This window comes from Polyodon spathula, chromosome 7, assembly GCF_017654505.1.
Source record: "Polyodon spathula isolate WHYD16114869_AA chromosome 7, ASM1765450v1, whole genome shotgun sequence".
Lineage (NCBI taxonomy): Eukaryota > Metazoa > Chordata > Actinopteri > Acipenseriformes > Polyodontidae > Polyodon > Polyodon spathula.
Genome location: NC_054540.1, coordinates 37,377,595 through 37,401,796, shown reverse-complemented (window position 1 = coordinate 37,401,796; position 24,202 = coordinate 37,377,595). Strand labels below are relative to the sequence as shown.

At 39.2% G+C, this 24,202-nt stretch overlaps 2 protein-coding genes across 5 annotated transcripts in view; one reads left to right on the top strand and one right to left on the bottom strand.

Moving 5' to 3' along the window:
* The window catches only part of LOC121318613 (DENN domain-containing protein 11-like), a 28,413-nt gene extending 17,701 nt beyond the window's left edge, over positions 1-10,712 (bottom strand). For both annotated transcript variants that reach the window (XM_041255480.1, XM_041255481.1), the window contains exon 1: positions 10,116-10,712. In XM_041255480.1, coding sequence (XP_041111414.1) covers positions 10,116-10,596 — 481 coding nt within the window. In that variant the 5' untranslated portion in view covers positions 10,597-10,712. The remainder of the gene's footprint in view (positions 1-10,115) is intronic.
* Positions 10,650-23,948, top strand: wee2 (WEE2 oocyte meiosis inhibiting kinase). Of its 3 annotated transcripts, none has more exons than XM_041255476.1 (12): positions 10,650-10,737; positions 12,277-12,638; positions 14,233-14,435; positions 14,934-14,982; positions 17,374-17,546; positions 17,979-18,100; positions 18,912-19,058; positions 19,456-19,569; positions 19,697-19,782; positions 20,121-20,291; positions 20,870-21,015; positions 23,063-23,948. In XM_041255476.1, exons 2-12 carry the CDS (start codon positions 12,294-12,296, stop codon positions 23,223-23,225), a joined length of 1,719 nt encoding a protein of 572 aa, XP_041111410.1. In that variant the 5' UTR covers positions 10,650-10,737; positions 12,277-12,293; the 3' UTR covers positions 23,226-23,948. The 3 variants fall into 3 exon arrangements, with proteins under 3 accessions (XP_041111410.1, XP_041111413.1, XP_041111412.1); XM_041255479.1 differs by lacking the exon at positions 10,650-10,737 and adding an exon at positions 10,773-11,028; XM_041255478.1 differs by lacking the exon at positions 10,650-10,737 and adding an exon at positions 11,066-11,277.
* The last annotated feature ends 254 nt before the right edge of the window (positions 23,949-24,202 follow it).

Below are 24,202 nucleotides of genomic sequence, written 5' to 3'. Positions count from 1 at the left end.
GGTGTTCCTCTTTTGCTTGGGCCAAGCATGGACTGGCACAATTCAACAAGTGACTATTGAATTGACTGCTGGTGCTACAAATGCTGATTCTAGGTTATCTGCTTGTTTGGATGACGACATTGTTTGGATGACTAAAAACTTTCTACAGTTGAATTCTAATTCTACCTTTGGCAGGCACTAGGAAACAGCTTCAAACTACATCACTATCTGACCTTCAGTGGTCATGACATTGCTGTATCCACTTCGGACAGGAATCTGGGCGTAATCTTAGATTCTGGTCTTAGTTTTGAGGCATGTTTCGTCGGTGGTTAAGTCTTCTTTCTACCACTTAAGAAACCCTGCTCGAGCTCATTCTTACCTTTTACAGAAGGATGCTGAGATTTTGATCCATGCTTTTGTAACATTATGTATTGATTACTGTAATTCATTAATGTCTCAGTAACTCGTTATAGCATCTACAATGTCACTGCAGCAACTTTGAGAAAAACAAAGAAGGCCTTCTAAAAATGAGTTACAGTATTTATCATTCTTATATGGCCCTTAATTGTAAGATACTAGTAATTGGAAAGGATTACTAACTGCAGTACACTTTAACAATAGGCATTTGCTAACTCTCAGTTTTAAAACAGCTATGGTCCACTAACATAACACAGTGAAATGATCACAGTAGCATTTCGTACTTGTAGGGCAGAATTGCCACGTATGAAAACTTTAACAATAAAACCAAAACGAAAATGTTTTAAATTTAAAACTAGTTAATAAACTAGCAAACACTGGCAACATCAGCTTGGTTTTATACTGTGCAGAAGTAATTTATTTTAACATTTAGGGACTTTGCAATACCTGCACGGTGGGTGTCTTATTAGTAGTATCTACAGTGAATCGGCAATAACAATCCAAAGCAAATATGCACCATTTTCTTACAGACTTTCTAAGTCTGGCATAAACTATTTTGGTTGTTACAGTACTTATTTACCCTCTTTTAAAAAAAAAAACACAAAACTTATTAACATAATAAAGAACAGTCCTACAGGTACCACAGTAGCAGGTGCAATTTACACTCAGAGCTTCTGATCACATCATAAATTCCACATTTTCAAAATCCATTGATGGAAATGTCCAGTCTGCTTTTAATTTTTTCAAGCAAATTGGTTTCATCACTCACTGCAATTCTCATATTCACTTTGACATCGGACACATTCTTTCCCTCGTCCAGCGCTCTGTTCTTTAACCTGTGCTGCATACAACACCAGTCTGTCAGAGGGCGGGATCGCTCACTGTATACCACATTCTCATTGGTGGAAGAATTATTGGCAATCCAATCAAAACCACCAATAAAGCCAAAATAAATTCCTTGCTAAAATTTCCTGTTATACGGTAATTAGAAATGGGAGTGTTTGTTAATAAAAACAAAGCATAATCTAAGGGGAATGTAATATTAGATCAGATGGTTTGTCAACCAGTAAAATTGATATGTGAAAAAGGTCTGTATCACAGATATGTTCAGATGTTTTAACAGAACTATGTTGAGAGAATCATAGAATACAGCAGTGTACTAAAGTGACCTATATAATTAATATGGTCAGAGTTTAAAACAATGTGACTTTGAAACTGTTTATGTTCACTGGACACCATGTGTAGCGGAGATTGAGAGAATCATAGAATACAGCTGTGTACCAAAGGCAGGGCTCGAAATTAATGCCGGCCATGCGGCAGTTGCCGTGGGTCCCCTTATCAACTGCTGCAATGCCCTTTGTAAGTCTACTCGTGGCCGTAATGGCCGCAATGCCCTTTCAGCTACAGCAACTAGAGAGACCCCTGTATTAGGAAGTGTTTGGGTCCAAACAATAAAATGATTATGTGATTAAGTCGCACCAATTCCATACACAACACTTTGGTCAATATTTATAAAATGCGCCGTGATGTTGCCTGTAAAGAAAAAATCCGGCATATCACATGTTTTAGACAGAAGCGGGAGAGCGACGATAAAAATCTGATCGAACAGAAATGCCTGGAAGTCAAGAGGTGCTGTATAAACACCTGCAGAATACGGTAACCCCAGGTTCATGTAGCAGTTGTGATGGTGACCAAACATGTGTGAATACTACTGTTGTGTAAAAATGTAGCTTAAAATTAAACACTGCATTCAAGAAATTTAGAACAAGGACAACGAAAAACTAAAATAAAAAATACCTAAGGTTTGTGTGTTGCACATGTGCCATTAACAAAATTCCCTGGAAACTTAAAATAAAGAAAATAATTATAACAAAAGGCTGAAACGCAGCAAAAAGTCAATTAAAAAAAGGAAGTTAAAAGGTTACCGTGAAAGCTGAAAAAAGTTTTCTTTGTGAACTCCAACAAACCAGTTGACTTTTGCCACTCAGATCGTAGGGTACCTAAATAAAGTTTTGGGTCGGAACTGATTTTTATCGTTTGTTGCATCTTCTTTAGCAGATGATATATTGGGTTACACTGTTTACCTTCTGGAGTCTGAGGGCGATTTAATTGCGCAGAATGTCTCAAATATAAAACGCTAAGTTCATTGCAGTCATCAGCTGCATAGATTACCTATTCAACAGAATGGGGCAACAAACAAGTGATAACATAAGTTACTGTTTTAATATCACTTTAGTGTTTTAACAAGTTGTTGTATTTTAAGCAGTTGAATATGGTAGCAACCAACTTGCTCCAATTTTTTTTGGCCTAGGAGCCACAAAAAAAAATAAACTAAAACTGCATTTTCTGAATAAATAAATAGTTATACTTAAGTACTATTAACTCTGTTGTTGTTGTTTTTTTTTTGTTGTTGTTGCCAGTAGTTAGCTTTGCATCTTCAGCAAAATCACACGACCTCCTACACTCTGGCTTTGACTTACACTGAGTGGCCTTGGTGCCCTCTACACTTTTATTGAACCTAAGCGCATTTTAACCTTGCCCTTTTTGTTGCAAATTTAGAGCCCTGCAAAGGCATTTTAAAACATCACCAGGACGTGACGAGTGAAACAGAATGACACACAAAGTAAATCTAAAGAATAATTAGTAACTGGGATATTTCAGTATATATCCATACCATGTTGTGTGTGCAACAACTTTAGCATGTACAGTCTGAAGCCTACTACAGAGGATGGGCAAAAATAGAATCATCTGGGATATGTTGCATACAGTTTTCTGTAATCAGGACTGAATGATTTGTTTTACCAATCTCTCACATATACATCCACACCAGTATATCCAGCTTTGTCAACGTGTGCAATCAAAAACCTTTTATAAAGTCTAACCCTAACCATCTTGAGTGGTTACCTACTTTGTATAACAGACTAGCCCTATTAACTTGCAAGCAGCAACAAAGAGGAACCACTCGCAACAATAAGGAGACAGGCTTTCTGTGGTGACTGTCGGCCAATAACATGGGTACTTCTAGCTCAGCTTCAGATTCTTTGTCAATAAAGCCTTTAGAACTTTACAATGAAAAAAATGCATGCAGGATGTTCAGAAAGGGGGGTTGAATTCTACAACAGCAACCCTTGTAATCATACAGCCACATCCATTCTGAATATAGCTAGAAATGAGCTAAGAAAGGGTTCAGGGTTCTCCCGAGGCCTTTTCAGCCCGACAAAGTGGCTGTCACTGCCCGACTAAAAAAATCTGATCTGCCCATCTTGCAGATGCTACTGGGCCTTTAACACATTGGATTGATTTGGGTGAAAAAAAAAAAAAATCTTCAAACAACATGACAGCTGTGTTATGTCTTGTTGACACAACATTTAACCAATCACAAAGTTGAATGGGTGGGTTTTCTGTGTTAAGCACCCCAAGAGGCTATGAATGTTAAAAATGGCTGCTAAAAAATGTACCAGTTATTGGTGCCAATTATTTCATGCAACAGGACTGTTGTGTTAAAAAAAATGGTTAAACTGAACAGTTGCATTCAATAAATGTAGAAGAGCAAAAAACTAAAATAGAGGTGCACTGGCAAAATCCCCTGAAAACTTAACATAAAGAAAACAATTTGAAGCAATAAGATTATGAAGCAATAAGCTCAATAAATAAGCTAAAAAGGAAGTGAAAAGGTTTTTTTTTTTTTTTTTTTTTTTTTTTTTTTTTTTTTTTTTTTTTTTTAAACTCCAGTAACCCTGTTACTTTTCCCCAGTCAAATCGCAGAGTGCCTAAATAAGCACGGTAATTTACCATAATAAAAAACAGAAGTGAAAAAGAAAATGTAGAACATAAAAAAGCGCAACCAGAGACAGTCAACGAAAGACAACACATTATTCAAATTCTTTGTCGTATTATATATTTAAGGGAAGGCAAATTTATTTTTCCGTTAAGTGCTCCCGGCTATAATGTTCTGCCACCAGGCTGTACAGAATTCCTGGGGAGAACCCTGGGGTTAATGTTTAGGAAACTGAATTTACCACTGTGACGGAAAGATGAGTTCTGGTGATGAATCTTCCTCCCAACCTGTGAGGGCGCTAAAGAACGGGAGGAGAAGTATCTGGAAGGGCTGGCCTGACAGTTCGTTTCCGGGTCAGGGAAGTGGGTCAGCCTGGAGGGAAGCGCGACTCTGTTGTAAGACCGTATTGATTTGAGAGGTAAACGAGAGGCAGCTGCAAGTAATAAGGCAGCTGCAACCGTTTATCTCGATATCATGCGGGATTACATATAGGGGCCAGGGTAACGCTGATCTTCTCCTTCGTTTGGGTTAACGCTTGGAGAGAGAAGGATCGAGAGAGGAGCTCTCGTTGTAAAGAGGAATTACGTGTTGTGTTTGTTTGTAATTGTCTGCGTTTTTCACCACCAGACAGTTAACTCACCTATCCGGAGCTGTCGACCAGGGTCAGCACAAGCCGGATCACCACTGCATGGAACCGTCACAAAATACAGTGTCTTCACCCACCACAAGCACGTCTGCACTCACCCAGGACTGGTGACCGTGTGTTCGTTTTGTTCGGGACTGTGTCCTATTATTGCTATCCCCGTGCTTTACACATTGTTGTGTATAGCCGGGGATTTATTATTTAACGGTCACCAGACCTGGATTATAAATAAAAGCACCTTTCCACTGGAAACTGTTGTCTGCCTGTCACTCCTGCATCGCATCACCGCTATACCTGTTCCCCTCCACTAGCCACTTTGCCACAACCACACATAAGTTTTAAAATGCTGCTGCCGAGTGCCCTGATTACACAGGCAATGCTGCTGCCGAGTGCCCTGATTACACAGGCAATGCTGCTGCTGAGCGCCCTGATTACACAGGCAATGCTGCTGCTGAGCACCCTGATTACACAGGCAATGCTGCTGCTGAGCACCCTGATTACACAGGCAATGCTGCTGTTGAGTTCAATTATAAATTCACGGAATAACAGGTGGTAAGGGTGTGATGAAAGTAATGTTCTGTGGAAACACCTCTGCTAAGAAAAGAGGAAGTACAATATTGATATTGTAATTTTAACAAAGCGCGTAAGCTTATTTATCTGTCTGAATAAACTGGGAGTACACAAAAGCACTGTTTGAGACGTGCTCCCAGTCCTCCCAGTGACCTTGAAGGTGTTGCCAGCACGCTCCCAGAAGCAGTCATTGAGCTCTACCATATTAGTTTCCTTACATGAAGCACTTTACAAAAGAAAAACTAAAATGAGACAATTCAATAATAACTAAGTACTAAAAACGACAGAATGGCCAATAACAGAAAGCCTTTAATCTAGATTTAAAAACATCTAGTGAACCAGAGTCCTTGACAGAGAAGGGGAGGGAATTCTAGTCTGAGGACTACTGTACAGCAGACAGAAGGCTGTTTAGTTAAGGAAATTCAATTACAGAAAACAGGTACCAGTTACAATGATGCAACATTTAATTTGAAGAAATATCTAAGATTACAACTGACTATATATTGCACATGAGTTTTATAGCATGAAACTTAGAGAAATTCATAGATTTGCCAAAAAAATTATGTGCTCATTGCATGCCACATGATCCACTAGACCTACAGTACATACTGAAAGCTAGGGGTGTTTCTGTTTAATTTCCTAATTGTTTAAACTTCAAGATTAAAAACATTGAAACTTTAACATTGGAAATGTTTGTAACCAACCAGTTACAAACCTTTTTATAAATGACTGCAGAAGGCATTTGTGTAGAAATCGGTGTGTAAAGCATTTCATTGTATATTTTAACTGAAATCAATTATAAACGCTAAGGCTAACACCTGTATTTGACCTGTGTATTTTTGTTAATGAGTAAATGTTTAGGCAACATTTTTAAATGCCTGACTAACGTTTAAACACTGTGTGCAACTGTTCAGCAACAAGGAGGATCTGAGGTATTTCACAAGGGGCATGACAGTGGAAGCCCGTACAACCTGCTTGGCCCTCGTGGCTGCATTGACTAACATGACAGCGTTTGCTGAAAACCACCTTGGTACAGTACAACTGAGTCACAAGTGGACCATGATGCACCAAGCCTGTAGGCTTGTGTAACATATAGTAAAGTGGGCAAAATCACAGATACACTGGACAAAACACAACCGTTTCCACTCATAAAATGTGTCAGGTACTACGTGTTTCTAACCACTGTTACCTACCACGATTAACACACTCAGAACCCCCTCCTCCGCCCCATTCTATCAGGGGTACGAGTCTGATAAATACAGGCAACAAATGTTCAACCCCATTATTCTTGCTTTTACTGTATCTGGACACACTGCTAACCACTGTAAGTGAATACTGGGTGGGAAACTCAATGAAAAGTACTTTGAAATAAACAACAGTATACACAAAAAGTTGAATCTAGTTATTTTTCTGTCTCAGTACTTGGTAGTGTGGAGTATAAGAAAGGGTGTTCCAATATTGCAAATGTTGTCATTTTTAACTTGCTAAAACACTGCTGATCACACCCGTCACACTTGTTTCCTGTTTCAACAGGAGATAGGGGTAATCACAAATAAAAACCAAAGATATACTTCACTTGATCATGCCAAGTTAAATTTGAACCAAATGGAAGATGCAAAATCTGCAGCTGTCTGGCAAGCAACCTTTGTTTGAATTGCTATCAAAGTTTTATTACAAAATACAACTGCATGAATTTTATAAAAACTAAAAAAACAAAGCATACTAAAATGACCAAGTTACTTTACGCAGCTTATATCCTAGTTTGATCTCTGTGCAGCTTCAATGTAACCCGGCTCAGCCACTGACTTATTGTGTGACCCTGAGCAAGTCACTTAACCTCCTTGTGCTCCGTCTTTCTGGTGACACGTTGTTGTAAGTGACTCTGCAGCTGATGCATAGTTCACACACCCTAGCCTCTGTAAGTCGCCTTGGATAAAGGCATCTGCTAAATAAACACCAGGGTAATTACTTATATCCCTCTAGGTACAAAAAATATTAACAAAGCATTAGGGCGTAGGCTTAGTAAACATTCTCCTATTGACTGCAACGGTCCTATCTAGTGAGCTGGCATGAAAACAGTCTGCCAATAAAGTCTTCGGTCTCCGTTTATTAAAAATTAACCAGCTCTCTGAAACCTGTACACAACAACACCTGATACTGCAGCCTTGTGCTGCCAGAGAGTCGTGATGCATAGTTAATGTGGGTCCAGGAAATTGAATACTGGGAAAACAGACTCTACTGTATGTCCTCAAACAAAACATTTCTCAGGACTGGAAACACTGTAACCTACCAGCCTTAAAATCTTGTAGTAAATAAAAAGAGCTTATAGCTTTCAAACTTGGTTTATGCTTGCTTAAGGAGACCGATAAGAAACCAACATGAAAATCCTGCTTCTGGAAAACAATGATGGAATGAATGAGGGTTTTCAGTAGATTAGGATGCAGTCTGGAATTTAAAAATGACAAGAGAATGATGGAAGAAGCTCACACACTTTTGGTTTCATGGCCCTTGATATAGTAATCATTTGGACTACCTTTCCTTACCTAGGACGTCCATGATTACTGCTAATTAGAGTCCATCAAACCAATAGTTAGAGTAGCAATTCAGGGTCCTCTTAGGGTGCAATGACACAACAGCGAAACAAAACTTACAAAATGGGTGATAGTAATGGGTCTGTACTACCCCAAACAATAATATAGTGCAGCCATAAAAATCAGCACTCACACCAATGTGTGCTTACTATGCAGCTGTCACAGTTCTGAACTACAGTATGGACCTTTCTGGGTGATAAATAAGAAAACTGATTAACATCTAAACTAAAAAACACACTCACACTTTGACCGTGCTGCTTCCAATTGTGGTTACCTCAGCAGAAATTACTGTGAATTTGCCTGAAACTTGTTAGATAAGTGGCCAGAATCTAATCTTTTCACATGAGTTATTTCAGGAGTAACCTGTTCCTCTATCACTTACCCACTTCTTTACAGCAGCCACATGCAAACATGTCAAAACCTCTTTATCCTTGCCCTTGTTCATTTGGTTGCTGTCAAACCTCAGCATGTTTGCTTTCACTGACTGGGGCTTCATCAGCTGCATGATTCATTCACGAGGTCTCCTGGTATGTTCAGCACAGGAGCCCGATGGAGTGAGGCAGTGTTTTACTGAGGTAAACCCAGAGAAGCTTCTGTGCAGATGTCATGCTTCTTCAGAAACTCCTTTAGAAAACAAACCTTGGGCAGGTAATGCAGGAGCAGCAGCAGCAGCATACCAGCTTCCAACAGCAGTTCAAAAACCACATCTTTCCTAACTGCATCAGTGCAAGGAGAAAGAAGGAGTTGGAGCAGAGCAAGGTGAGAAAGGAGAGATGCTGCTTCACTCCACTTAGACCACTTTGCTAAGTAAATATCTTGGTATCCCCGACTAGATTATCGTCCCGAGTTATACGAGTTTTCAATGGGCAAGCTGTCTCATCTATCATCTACTACCCAGGCAAAATGAGTGGGTGGGATTTTTGCTCTTTATTCATTGGGTAAAGCAGTAATAAAATCATATCCAGTCAACGGCATTGGCAGTACTGCCAGGGGTGTCAAACTCCAGTCCTCGAGGGCCAGAGGGTCTTCTTGTTTTCATTCCAATTTAAGCTCAATTAACTTAATTTATCTAATTATTTGTTCAATTGAACAGGTTTCATTCTTTTTTCAAGGTTTTTTACAGTTAATAATATAATAATGCACTTGATTCAAGGTACACTACCCGTAACACATTTGAGAAATGTTAAATTTGTCAAATTAATCAAACAATTAGACCAATTAAGTAATTGGGAGATTGGGTGGAACGAAAGCCAGAAGACACAGTGGCCCTCCAGGAGTTTGTCAGCCCTGCTGCACTTGCCCTTTAAATCACTTGTCTATTTTGGATTATTCAGGGATAACACAATATTTAGGAATTTCGTCAAGAGTGAGGTAATGCAGGCAACAAATGACCACACCCCCTCTGCATGCTGCATTTATTTGTCCAAACCATGTTTTTTTAATCCACTTTTTTTAAGGTCATCATTTGTTTTTTTTGTTTTTTTAACACCAACTCATCAAAACAAAAACATAAACAATGCTTTTATTTAACCTCTAGAATAGCACTGGAAAGCAGTTTGAAGTGCTGTTTCCTGAACTAGCCACAAACCCTGGGGGTGCCCAGACAGGAGCACCTTCACCTGTCATTTGGGGTTCACATTACTTCTAGCTAAACTCTCTTCTTCCCAATCCGAAGTGGATGAAAAGTGAAGGAATAAACCCATGTATGAAACATAAAAAATGATGACAAACACTGCTATTCATGCTCTTTGACTGTGCTGGTAGGGTTTACGCTGCAGTTTCACTTTTTCACACCTGTCTGCATTACATTATGGAATTTGGAAATGTATTTCGCTGCAGGGCAGACATGTTTCACTATTACATTTCTGTAAATTACATCGTGTTCCATCTGCGAGTAGCCTAAACAAAGACAATAAGTACTATGCTGCTGCTTCTGAGGCGAAACTGCACAATTAAACTGTCAGCAGCAGGTCTTGGCAACTACATACAGTAGCAATGTGCAGTATTTTTATTTATTTATTTATTTATTTTGACACATTTAATTATTTGCAGAGCACTCTTCTAATACTGCGTTTTGTCTTTCCAATCTACCTTCACACTACTATTGCTATGCAAAAATAAAGAGTCATTTTCTTACCAGATCTGGTATCAAATGTTACAATAAAAACAGCCACGATTTGGTCCTTTTCCTCCCACTCTCGTACACTTGTCGCAAGCGACTTTTCTGGGATTCCCGTCTCCCAGCCTGAGAGTCTGTACTCCCCATTCACGGGACTGTGTGCATCCCAGCACGGCCCCACTCTCACCGTCTCTGTGCTGGCCGCAGCAGCAGAATCTGCCTCCCCACTGACAGCTGCTGATGAAAATACAGCTGGACCTCCGGGGCTCGTGCTCCAGCCAGTCCCCGGCGCAGTACTCCCCAGTGCTCTGCAGTTTGCAGGGCTCGATTCGGATCCCCTCTCCGGTGGCGGTGCTGATGCCGGTGTGTCGGCAGGGATTTCCTCCCATTCCAGCAGTGGAGCTCGGTCTGGTTGCTTCACCATTGCGCGATCTCGGATCAAGTTGGATCTCGTGCTGGAGTGGATTGTGTTATTTAACAGTGTAACAAAATACTGCATATCAATAGAAATAAATAATAAAAAAAAAAAAAAAAAAAAACTGGGAGATGGTGACTGGTGATGCAACTTTTCTTCGATGACGAGTTTCCCTTGTTGTTCAACTCTGTACCCGCTCTGGTCTCAAAACAGATGCAGCTTGAGGTAGTATATCGTTTCCACGTCAGCTGAACACTCACTTCCGTTAACACTAAACACTGTGTTCTGCGTGGAAGGTGTTTCGTTCTATTTATTGTCACTTTTTGTTCAGTATCTTACCTTTAATAACATTTAATTTAAAAAATAACATACATTGCAAATCGCACCAGTAATACAACATATGGATTGCTTTTTGGTTACAGTTTCGGCGACTGCATGCTAACATTAATACTATAAATAAATATTCGGGATTTTTTTTTGTTTGTCATGTGACTTTGTCATGTTGATAATTTTCAGGTAAAAAAAAAATACACCTTTAATTTAATGAGTGTTATACCGGATATGGTTTACTGCCACCAACTTCTGTATATTTGCTGACAGGTCAAAGATTAATCAGCTGATGATAATTATTGATCAGCCATACATTAGTCAACCATTCGTTTAACACAATCAGTAAACGAAGTGGGCGGTATTTAAGCGAGCATTGAAATTTGCGTAGCTCCCGCGAAAATCAAGTTTGATGCAAAGTGAAGCGTGGGAGAGCAGGTATGGAGTTTTAAAACAATTTCAAGTACGCAAAAAGAAAAATAACACAAATATATACCGTATTTTGAATTTGCGCTCAGGAAACGAAAAATAAAATTCTGTTCCTGACTAATCTTTAAATTTGGCAGTGAAATTAGGACAAGTAACGACAATTCGTATTCTAATAACGGGGACGTTTATTATTTTGTTGCTAAATATCTACACGTCTAAATTACGTCTGGTTTTAAATCGTGAAGTCTAAATTAGCTCATTTTAATATAGCGATGTATGTCATACAAGTAAAAATATCTAACCATGGCAAACTAAGTAACACTTTTTTAAAAACATGAAAAAGCACATGAAGGTGTAACGTTTTTGGTGGGGTTTTTTCTGTTTGTTTGTTTTTCTTTGAGATACATCATATAAACTTAAGTCCCCGTTGAGGTGAATTGGCTTACTGATTTATTCATAACTCTGGCAGCTCTTAGAAACCCTGAGAACACTCGACACGAAGGGAGAGTCAGACTCAATTTTTTTTTTTTTCAAATGTAAAAACTCCACTGGCTCTGAAGTATGGCTATCCCTTACTTCACACATTTTAGTTATGTAAGAAATCCGTGCAACCCATAGTGTAAAGATGTTAGATTGTGTACAAAATAGTTTTTTTTGTTTACCCTCCCCAAGTACTCATTTATAGAAAATGCATCTGATAAGTACCTTATAATCTGTAGGCAATGGAATAAATGCTGTTGCATGACAAAATTGTGACCTGACATCTTGGATATTGAGAGTTGTTATGTTTGTTTTTTACATTAACACTAATATGCTCGGGTTTCAGTCGAATCTAAGGCATGGCAAATAAAACTGTAATTACTTTACGCTTGTATTGTAAACATAGCATGTGGACATGTTCCTGTCTTGCAGGGTCAGTGTCAAGTAACGAAAATGCTTCTTGTATGGAAGATGTTTTGAGATGTTTAGAATATCCTTTGGTTTGACACTCTCTCCTGTCAACTGTAGATCTCCACTCTGACGAGATGAGCGGCATCAGATTCGGCGGCAATATTATCCAGCAGCTGAGCTTCTCCAGCGGTGGTGAGGAGGACAGCTGTGACAGCAGCGTGGATGACTGGAGCTCCAGGGAGAACAGTCCCAAAGCGGGATGGCGGATGACGGATTGCCAGTCTCCCAGGGCCTCTGAGAACAAGGAGGGGCTGACTGGGGAGCTCGATCTGGGCCCTGCCTCCCCCTGCACCCCCCGAGGCAGCCGCACCCCCACCAGTGACTGCAATGGCACCCCCACCAGTGACTGCCATGGAACCCCCTTGCACTACGCCACCTGGAGGAAGCTACGTCTCTGTGATTCTCCCAACACTCCTAAAGTAAGGCTGGGCGGGGGGCTGGTGTCTGAGTGGCATGCATGGGTTACTGGATTTACTGGGAAGCAGGATGGTTTCAAACAGATCGCACTTTGCTTAACTGAAAGTAAGCAATTTGCCATGCAAATTGATGGCCATAAAGGAAATTTACTATGGAAACAGTGCTGGGACAAATACAGGATTTTCATGTTAGGATATTTGCTCATAATAGAAATATTCATTGGGATATTTGTTTTTTTTACAAAAAACAAGAAGCCATTTATATTGCTGAGGATGCTTGCAGAGAAAACATAGGGGCAAGGCAGTGTGGCCCCTGTGCCTTTTTTACAGCAAGACTACAATATGTAACATGTTAAAGTAGAGAAATATCCCAGGAGTCAAGAAGTTATGTAGGCATGATTCTCTCTAAAGCAGCACAAGGTGTTTTTTTTTTTTTAGCCTTTCAGAGATCACTGTGTGTGGGTGCATAGTCTGTTTTTGTTTACTTTTTTGCTGTCTAAAACTTAACTAGCAGCAGGAGCTGCTGTTAGTCGTGCATCACACTGAGCTGTTCATTTGCCATTTTTGAAACTGTCACTTGACTTCTGGTGAGCTGTAATAAGTGCAGGGATTTGTCATTTCTAGCAAATGAACATCTGATTTTTTTGTAGCCAAATACATTTTAAAATAAGTGTTGGGTTATTTGTCCCAGCACTAAATCTGATTATTGCCGCAGTAAATTCCCAACCCCCCCCCCCCCCCCCCAACACACACACACACACACACACACACACACACACATCACATCTGTTTCTGCAATTTTCTTCACTTTAAGGTAATCTTTGTAATATTATTTTTAGACCTGAAATTGTTTAAAGATGTCTCTCCAGATTTTAAAAAAATGAAAAGTTGCCTGCAATTTGGCATAATTGCACATTTCACAATATTTAAGAATTGTCCAGAATGCAGGAGTAAATAACCAGAGGATCATATGCGTGATTCGGACAATGGCATTGAAGTATATGTTGCTAAGATCACTGGTGGGTTTCAGTAGAATAGGTTAAGTCAACAAACAGAATTAGATGGAGCCCCCAACTTGCCCCACAGAGCCTGAAGCATCTGTTTTGCAGTAGTGCCCTGTCTAGCAGGGAAGTATCATTTTGGAAATCTCTTGCATATTGGGGTGGGGGGATAGTCTCATTGTGTTAGAAATGTATTCCGTGTTTAGGTGGATAAGTGAGGTCTTCTGATGTCTACAATTTCATGACCAACATTTAATGGGTGCAAATTCATACCCATTTCAGTACTTTCGTAGAAGTAGACTAGCGGCTAATGTGTTGGAATTTTCAGCCATTGTAACCAGTTATTCATAGAATTGAATACAGTATTATGAGCATATTTGACAAAGCAATTATATCTTGGCTTGTGTGTTTATAAAAAGAAACAAATGTTTTTTAAATTGTGTACAATGTAATTGAATATCTTAGACAAAATGGCTGTTTGCTCTCCAAAAGAAGATACTTAATGGATTTCAAGAGTGAAGTGGAGTGAAGGGATTTTTGCAGCTTCCTCATTTTTACTTGGCTGTACCTGAGGAGTAATTGTTTGTCTTCCTCAGAGCTTGTTATCAAAGGCGAGAGTTCACTCCAGCAGCAAATTTTGCCGTGGTCCACGATTACTGAGATTTACTGCCAGGTCAGATCCAGCCCCATCAGCGCGCATACCATCTGTGAACGTTAACCCCTTCACCCCTGAGCCCTTTAAGAAGCCCAATGAACGGAACAAGAGGAAGAGCATGGAGGATGAAGATGAGGAGGGCAGGTACAGTGCCATTTCTCTTTTGCATCAGCCAAATGTCTGGCTTGGGTCGAGTAGACTTGGCCTCCACTGTGACTCATTGGGTCATTCGCTGCTGTATGTGTCAATTGCCTTTTTACCTTAAGCTTATGGCCAAGTCTGTAATTGAGGGTAAACTGGCTTTTACTTTCCCTTTTTTACGCATGTAGGTTGCCAAGAGCTTGAATAATGCAAGGCTGTGCTTAGATTCCTGATCGCCACTGAGACGAGTAATTGTATCTAGACAGTAAGGCTCTTCTAATTTAGTTAGAAACGTGTGTACAAGTGGAATTTACATGCGACATTAAGGTGTCAAAAGAAGTCTAGGATGAAATGCTTGCAGAAGAGGACAATCGCTGGAACAGCATGCTCATCTGGAATGGGTTTCAGAATGGGGGTTATGGCAATGTGTGTTTCAATACTGTATTGAGTCCAATTCACATTGAATTATTTTTCTTCACTAAATTGTGTTATGTTCTTTAGTGATGAACACAAGAGATCTGACCAGGAAGATGCATCTCTGCCTTCTAAGGTAATGCAACTCCACAAGCTCTAAAGCATGATAATTTGGAACTGCAGTACATGATTGAATTTATGGCCTTGCTTAACTTGACCACTACGCTGAAGCCATGTCCATATACAAAGGGTTCATACCGGAGACTTGAATAGCTAAAATGGCCACAATCATTTCTGATCAACAATGACTGCTGTTTATTTACAGGGCTGGCTCAACAATGACTCTACAAACTGACTGAGCTAGCCAAACTGTAAATATTCTGTAGGTGAAAGCTACAGATCATGAGTAGTCAATCTCCATTCACAATACTTTTAATGGTTATAATTAAGGCCCCTTTAATTCACGGCAGTGTCACGGGTGAAGGGTCGTATTTACAGTATAGTACAGCTTGCAAACTGATGTACTACCAGATTCATGTTAAAATTAAATACAAAAAATGTCTGGCAGTGAAGTTTTTTTATGGATTTTTATTTTTTTTTCCTGGCTACAATAATTGCTTACCCCCTTCGCTGCTAAGGGTTTTTCACCCGCAGTGCTAGAAGGTTTTCTTGAATTTGGGACTGAATTGTTTGCAAATCAAATTTCTTGCAGATCTCTAAAGGGAAACCTATATTGTGTGGGTTGTTTGTTGGGGGTGGGAGGTTTTCCTGCACAATCTGAACTTTTTCAATGAGAATTTACTTGGATATATCCATCTACTCAACTAATTGAGATTGCAGATTAAGTGTGGGGGAAGTTGGTAGCAATTTGTCCAATTGTATGCGTCTTGCATTGCGAAGATGTTAACTATCTATGGAGAAAAATAATTTGTGTTAATAAACATTTAAAGCAGAACAGTTGGGTCAATATGTAAACTATACACTTTTAAATGTAGACAAACTAAATTCGGAATATAAATTTCGAAAGACTAAATCCTGCTACACACGTCCTAATGTTTTGTAAGCGATACTCACTCGCAGCCTTTAGGGCGCCGACATAGTTTATAATATTACTGCGGATGGTGGGACAGTATACAGCAATCAATGATTAATTTCAGTTCTGAAAATAACCGTTAAGTAGAATTTGACATTCTCCTGTGGGTCTGCTAAATGTTGCAGCTATCAGGATCTGCTGAGATCAAACCACGATCCGAAATATAAAACTCTTCAGTTTATTTGACTTCCTGGATTCCAAACTGAACAACACGAAGAAATCCTATAGGCCAGTTTAGGGATCAATCTTTCGCTGTTTGACCGACTTAATCAATCCACCATTCACACCTTTCACAGACTAAATCCTCCCACACATCCTAAAATGTCATAAGCGATTGGTCAAACACAGCGTGCCGAGGCAATGAGTTACTACCACATATGCCATGGTACAACAGGCAGCAGTAATCAATAGTGATCGATCAGTTCTGAAAATAACTACTGAAAGTAATAAGTTAGCTAAAATAGGTCCTTGGAGCTCCTAAATGTTGCATCCATCAAAAGTTGCACCAGTCAAAGCACTATATATTAATACCGGCCTTGTTTGACTTGCGCATCCGACGTTGATTGACATGGAGAAGTCATATACAGGACAGTTTACACGTCAATCATGCACTTATTTTAAATGATGTGAGCGATACACCATTTACATATTGAGAGTTAATCTTGTACACACTTGTATTTAAAAAAAAAAAAAAAAAAAAAAAAAAAAAATTGAAATGATTATCTGCTTACAGCTGGTGCTACAGTGAGATTTATTAAGACTCATGCACCCCTAGCACTGAGAATTTTTTAGGGTGTATGGCCTCTAGCATTGAAGGTGCTAATCCGGAATTATTTAACTTGTGGAATGATCCTCAAGGGCTCGAGTTGTATGCCCCATATATAATGGAACTTGAGACCTGGTTTAAATACTTTAAAAGCAGTATCTCAAATTCAAGTGCAAATATGTTTCTTCTGAATTGGGGAAGTACCTGTAATACTAAATCCTGTACAGCCAAAGTTTTCCATAGATAAGATAGAAAGATTAACTTATTTACTATACAAAAAAAAAACTATTTTAGTGCTCTGCAGCTATTCCATAAAGACCTGACCATTTTGTCTGCATCAGTTACTGTATCGTATAATGGTAAGGGTCGTCCTATCTGGACACCTTTTTCTCGTAATCATGTTTGTCAATTTATGAATTTACCATTTATATTGCAATATGGAAGTCCAGGGTGTGTCATTGTGTGATCTTGCCATTTAGCTTCACCTTGTGCCTCCACACTCCTTTGAGTGGTGGTATACTTTGACACACCCTCTTGTGCTATACAGTATTACTCAAACCTGTAGTAGACAGTAGTCTACAGTGATGGTCTAAACCCCCATCAAATCTCATTTGGATGTTTCCAGGTGTTTACTGTGTGCTGAACCTTCTCTTGCTCTTTCATCTCAGCGGTTTGCTCTCCATGAGAACAACATGGTGTCTCGATATGAGACAGAGTTCCTGGAGCTGGAGAGGATCGGGGCGGGCGAGTTTGGGGCAGTCTACAAGTGTGTGAAGAGGCTGGATGGCTGTCTTTATGCCATCAAACGATCAAAGAGACCCCTGGCTGGCTCCACAGATGAGTGAGTGAGGTTTCTGCTTGCATGGAATGTTTTGGAGGAACACAACTCTTGACAGTCTGAAACACCTTTTACCTGGTCAGTTGGATTGCTGTGTGTGTGGACTTTCACTTTTTTTTTTTTTTTTTTTTTTTTTTTTTTTTTTTTAGTTGTTGTAACTAACTTGGATCATTAGTTTCTTCCGTTATTGGTTGATACACCAAGATGTAATTTTAGCAAGGGTTCCTGGGTAGGTTGTACACATGGTGAAGTTTTCTGAAGCTTTTAAAAATACCCATTTGATCTTTTTGACCTCCATTTTCTAACCCTAGACATCCTTTTAAAATACCAATTGACACTTCACATTAACACCTTTTGAAAGGAATGACTATAGTCTCGGTTTTTATGTGCTCTACTGAACTTTCTCCTCTCATCCTCCTTGCTCTGTTTCTGCAGGCAGCTGGCACTGAGGGAGGTGTATGCCCATGCTGTCCTGGGGCATCACCCTCATGTTGTACGCTATTACTCTGCCTGGGCAGAAGAGGACCACATGATCATCCAGAATGAGTACTGCAATGGTAATGCACTCGGGATCATCCAGTGATGTACTGCATCTGCCTTTAAGCGTTTCCCCTTCTAGCATTTTACCTTTTAGTGTTTTCTACCAGATGTAGCTCCAGCCTTGTGCTATTTCCTGGTAATTATCAAGTTATTGGTATCAAGGAAAATACTTGCATTCTTTTGTGAATGAACTGTGTAATACTGGTGAAATGTGTTTGTACTTCAGCATGCTAAACGGACAGACCCATATTGTACTAAAATGTATTTACATAAATATTAGTTTATTTAGCAAACGCTCTTTATTGATTTAGTCACTTGCAACGTGTCACCCGAAAGAGGTTGAGACTTGCTCAGGGTCACACAGCGAAGCAGTGAGTAAGCCAGGATTTGAACTGGGTGACCTCCTGGTTAAGCCCTTAACCACTGTACCATACAGCCTCCACCAGAGTGTATATAATGTGTGATTTTTTTTTTTTTTATATATATATGTTGTGGTTTTTTTTTTTTTTTGGGGGGGGGGATTAGTGTGTTCATGGAAAGGTCTTGTTGTAAAGGTTACCTTTCATTATTTAAAATCTCCAGTAAATTAACACTAGTCAGTCTATATTAAACCCTGGCTTTTTAAAATCTTTTTAAATGTCAAGATATTTGTATCAAATGTTGTGCTGTGTCTGCATATTTAATTGACACTCCCATTCCTGTATTGTCCTCCAACCTAAAATAAATTTCGTTGGAGGACAAGGTTGGTCTTGCTGCCTAAGTGAAATGAATAGCTCTGGTGGAAGATGGCCTCCCTTGACCTCATTGTTTATCTGCTGCTTTTATCAGGCGGAAGTCTTCAGGACGCCATTGCTGGGAATGCTGTAGAGGGGCGCTTCTTCCAGGAACCAGAGTTGAAGGAAATTCTCCTGCAAGTGTCCATGGGGCTGAAATACATCCACAGCTCACGCCTGGTGCATCTGGATATCAAACCCAGTGAGAAGCGGGTCTGGGGCTGTTTTCCCTATCCTAGACACTGAAGGCATTTCTAGCTTTTAGCTGTGCTAATAGGTTTGCCCATTTGGAGGGGGATCTTTTGAAGAAAGCTTGGAGGTTAAATTTAAAAACTGTAACCATTTTCTTAACCAAATATTGAGAACAGTATTGTAAAACCACTGGAGAAAATATGTAGACACTTTACAAAAGCCTTCAAATAAAACTAAACATGTTCATATTATACATTAATATATGCATTGAGAATTTGAACAGCACAATCCTGTTAGGATTAAAAGTAGGGGTTCGGTAGATCGGTCAGTTTGTAAGTTTGGTGTTGGTAACTCTGGGGTTATACTGTATTTAAAAGCCAAAAAAAAAAAACCTCTGTTGCTCACAGGTAATATATTTGTGTGCCGACGGGCTGTGCCAACATCACACCTTCGAGGGGAGGACGGCGAGAGTGAAGAGGAAGATAGTGAGGAATATGCTACAGATGTGGTTTATAAAGTCGGTGAGGGCCAGGTTTTAAAATCAATTTATTGGTTTCGTTCCTCTATCGATCTTGTGGTTTCTCTTTTATATTTTGTTAAAGGATGTGCAAATTTCAAAGTTTTTTTTTTTAATTCTTCCCCCTTCAGGTGACCTGGGTCATGTTGCCTCCACCTCCAGCCCCCATGTGGAGGAGGGAGACATCCGCTTTCTAGCCAGTGAGATTCTGCAGGAGGTAACTCTTAAATTGGTCAAAGGCTGCCTTTACACATTTGGTGCACTACTTTGGACATTGTATTTGGTTCAGTGTTTTATTGTACAATAAAAATGAACTAATTTGATACAGACTTAATGTGTTCTTGTTCTTGACACCGACTTGTGACCAAATATGCATATTGTCATTTTGCATCAACATAATGGCCAAAACACAATACCTGTGTGTAACTTCTATATGGTGTGGGGGTGACAGACTCCTCCCATTGTAATCTAATCGCTGGTTATACCACAAAAATTGAAAGCCAGTTGGTAGCTGCTTGATATAATTGTACCTGCCCTTGCTCCCTTCCTCTTGAGGATTACTCGCACCTCCACAAAGCGGATATCTTTGCCCTTGGTCTGACGGTCCTACTAGCGGCCGGTGCAGAGTCTCTACCCAAGAATGGAGAGGAGTGGCACCAGCTGCGTCGGGACAACCTTCCCACAATCCCCCAAGAACTCTCCATGGAATTTTTCAAACTGCTGAAGGTAAGGGAGGGCACCTTTCCCCACTGTTCAAGGATGTTTGCTTTATCAAACAAATAGTCAAATACTTCTGGTGAGGTAGTCTGTTTCATGGTGGGATTTTTGTTTAAATTACTTTTTTGGCTAAAAGTATCAAGCAACACATGGTGTTGGTCACAGGGGGTTGTAGTATGCCTTCAGCACTACAAATCAATGTTAATCTTGTGAGCAGTTCTGCCAGACTGCAGTAAGGAGCTTGTGGCTTGCAATATGTCTTGCAACAGCTGAATGGGTAATGTCATTTCATTCCAATTTTGGTTAATTTACTGAATTGGTGGGTTTTCCATGAAGGGCAGCTGATTTTAATTCTTCCAAAAACCATAATATCAATTTTTTGAAAGGCCTAGTTTGAAAAAATAACACTTGATATCAAACCAAAATATTTGTTGGACAAGTAAGAATAAAAGGATCAGTTGTTCAAAGATGTAATCCCTAAAAAGGGTAAAGTTGACCAAAATGCAAGTGGTGCACTAACTTGGTCCACCAGCATCCTCCTATAAAGCATTATCTTTTTTTTTTTTTTTTTTTGTTACTGTCCCCAGATGCTGATCCACTCAGACGTGTCTCTCCGGCCCTCTGCCTCAGGGCTGTGTCGGCACCCAGTCCTGAGGAGAGGGACTGGGAAGACTGCAGCCCAGCTCCTCAAGGAGCTCAAAGTGGAGAAGTTCAGGACAGCCATGCTGGAGAGGTGTGTAGCTTTTCTACAGCCTAGAGGTGCAAAAGCCAGTCTTCATAGCTGGGGCCACTTCAGGCTTATTTGTATGTCTGTCCCGTTCCCCCCTACTTGACATGAACACTGGTGGGGTGTTTAGTTCTAGGAATATCCAAGCAAAAACCCTTGCGAGTCACCAACTGAAGTTTGACACGTTGCACGGGGCTGAAATCACTTAAAGGGGCCTTGCTAATATTACTTCCACCGGGGGAGCTCCTTAGTTGGCTTTCCAGCATTTTACCTTTTTTGGGTTTTCATGCTGTGTTTGAATTGTGCGTGGAGTTGCATTAGGGTGGTCAAGCAATTAAAAAAAAAAAAAAAAAAAAAAAAAATATATATATATATATATATATATATATATATATATATATATATATATATATATATATATATATATATATATATATATATATATATAATATATATATATATATATATATATATATATATATAATATATATATATATATATATATATATATATATATATATATATTATATATATATATAATATATATATATATATATATATATATATATATATATATATATATATATATATATATTATATATATATATATATTATATATATATATATATATATATATATATATATATATATATATATATATATATAGCGCTATCTCTCTATCCAAGTTTTAATTTTGGTTTTAATTACATATTTAATTGGTAAAATTACTGATTATCCAAAAAACAACCCAGCATAAAAAGCCTGCTTGTTGGTCCCTCTGTTATAGTTGTATATTTATTTACAATCCAGCATTGTTAAATTTCCTTTACTCAAACTGATATTTTGCATTTGTTTTTTAAATTAAATTCTCATAACTTGCCTAAATAGAAGCAAGCATTCACAGAGTAATGGTTATTTCCTCCATAATTGGAAATTATATTGTTTAAAATGTTGATTTTGAAATCAAACAAAGCTACAATGTTAATGGGTCTGCAGTTATCGACTTTGCAACGGCACTGGTTCTAGTATCGGGTTTGGCTTGATTTAATGGGTTTGCAGCGATCCTGAATTTCGAAGAGTACTGCGTCAAAACCTGACAGGTTTTGTTTGTTGTATTGTCTGTAGCAGAACTACTACTAGAAACTGTTTTGAAGTGAAAGCATGATTAGCATGCAGGTGGTACAGCAGACTAGATGCACTTCTGTGATACTGGAACCCTCTTTCTATCCAATGAATGGTAAGTTTTTAAAGAGGACTTCCCATTCAAGGCCTTCAGTTTGAGTGCTTTGCTATGTAATGTGGTTCTGTGACTAATTTTATATTCCCAATGATGGCTACACAATCAATCCTGGCATACATTTACAGCGAATTACAGTATGCCAAGACGCAAGAGTGCAATTAACATACGTTAATCGCAGAAGTCTGCAGATTTGACAGCCCTAACTTGCATACTGGGGTAATGCCGTACATCAATTTTCCACCATGGAAAATAGGATTTTAGATTCTAATTGAAATTATTGCCCATGATGTACACTAATGGCTTTTTTCTTTTTCTTCAACCTGTTTCATCAGAAAGGAACTGATAGGCCCAGACCAGTTTTAACATACACCTGAGGGGTGTGGGGGCAGCAGTAGCTGATGGTTGTTGACTCCATTTCAATTCTTTACTCTCTGCACTGCATGAATGAAATGTGTGCTTGCCGGATCCTTTATCAAGTGGGACTATTTTAAGGTCCGAGTGTCATTTTTGTTAACGATTTCAATAAACAAATATATGCTAATAGCCTATTTACCTTTTAACTTAATTCCGTATAATCTCACTTACGATGCGCTGCTTGATAACATTGCTTCATTGAATCTTGCTGGGTACTGTCTTGGCATAGGCTTGAACTGGACTTATTACCCAGTTCTGTATTCCATTCCAAAACTGATACTGAAGCTTCCTTCAGACTATCAATCCTATTTAAGTCATGAAGCTTGACCGTAATGTATCATGATCTTACCAGTGTATATCCACAGAGTAACTCACTTGCCCTCTCCCTCCTTTCTCAAGGGAACTGAAAGAAGCACGTCTAGCTGCCTCATCCCCACCTAAAGACCCCCGCTACATACGGCACGCTAATCGGCAGCATGACTCCGCCCCTCGCCAGGGGGGTAGACGCCTCGTTGGTGGAAAGGCTTCACGTTCCATGAGTTTTAACTGTGCTGGATACTGACTTGCTAATATAAAATGCTGTTGTGCAAAACCCATCTTACTTTAAGCTGAACACTTGGCTGGCAGTGCATGTAATGGCAGTTTACATTTAAAGACCATTGCTGGGGACGGACGGACGGACAGACAAAGTATCGTCGCGACCAGACAAATCGCACATTTGTGGAGCATGCTGTAAGTGGGTGATCAAACTGCAAAATGAATGGGGATTTATGTTTGTGTGTTAGCGCTTGCCATAGTAATGTATGAACCACGTGACCTGTTGCCTTTATGCTGAGATATTTAAGGAAATCTAACTGGGAAACTGCAGAAACATTTAGCATTGAGGAGCAGTGTCTTGTGGTTTTAAAATCTCTAATTTTTAATAACATTTTGATTGCTTTTAGATATTTTACATGTCCTTGTGTAAATAAAGTTTTAAATATTTTAATGTACTATTTCTCAGTACTTGCTGCTTTACCCCACGTGACACTTATTCCAAGCCAAACTAACCTCTTCTAACAACTGTATATTGGATTTGAAGTTTGGGTTAGAGAAACCAGTTGGACCCATTCTTGTTACATTTTCATCCAATTAAGTCAAGTCTTTCTGCCTGTGCCTTTTAATCTGCAATGCATTAGAGCTTGTGTGTGGTGTCAAGGCACAGCTACCAAATAAACTTGTGTAACAACTTGCTAATTTGCACATTACTGTATCCAAGGCCTTTCACACAAGTCATGTCACTGAATGAATTGGGGGGGGGGGGGGGGGGGGGTCTTAATTTGCTGACACGATTACAGTTCACATTTAACTGGATCTAAATAGTGTAGTTTTTTTTTTTGTGTATTTGCTAAAAATGTTGGCGCACTGATTAGGCACAAGGATTTTATAATTTCATTAAGTTGTTTTGAGCACTGACTGTTTAATTGCACTATTGGGTGTGTGTTCTTTTTATTGTGTGCGTTGAAGTAGGATTTTCTGTAAATTGGATATGCAACTTGG

Coding starts and splice junctions, on each gene's coding strand:
- wee2 (XM_041255476.1), top strand. CDS start 12,294: ATGAGCGGCATCAGATTCGGCGGCAATATTATCCAGCAGCTGAGCTTC. Junction 12,639..14,232: donor ATTCTCCCAACACTCCTAAA/GTAAGGCTGGGC, acceptor TGTCTTCCTCAG/AGCTTGTTATCAAAGGCGAG. Junction 14,436..14,933: donor GATGAAGATGAGGAGGGCAG/GTACAGTGCCAT, acceptor TATGTTCTTTAG/TGATGAACACAAGAGATCTG.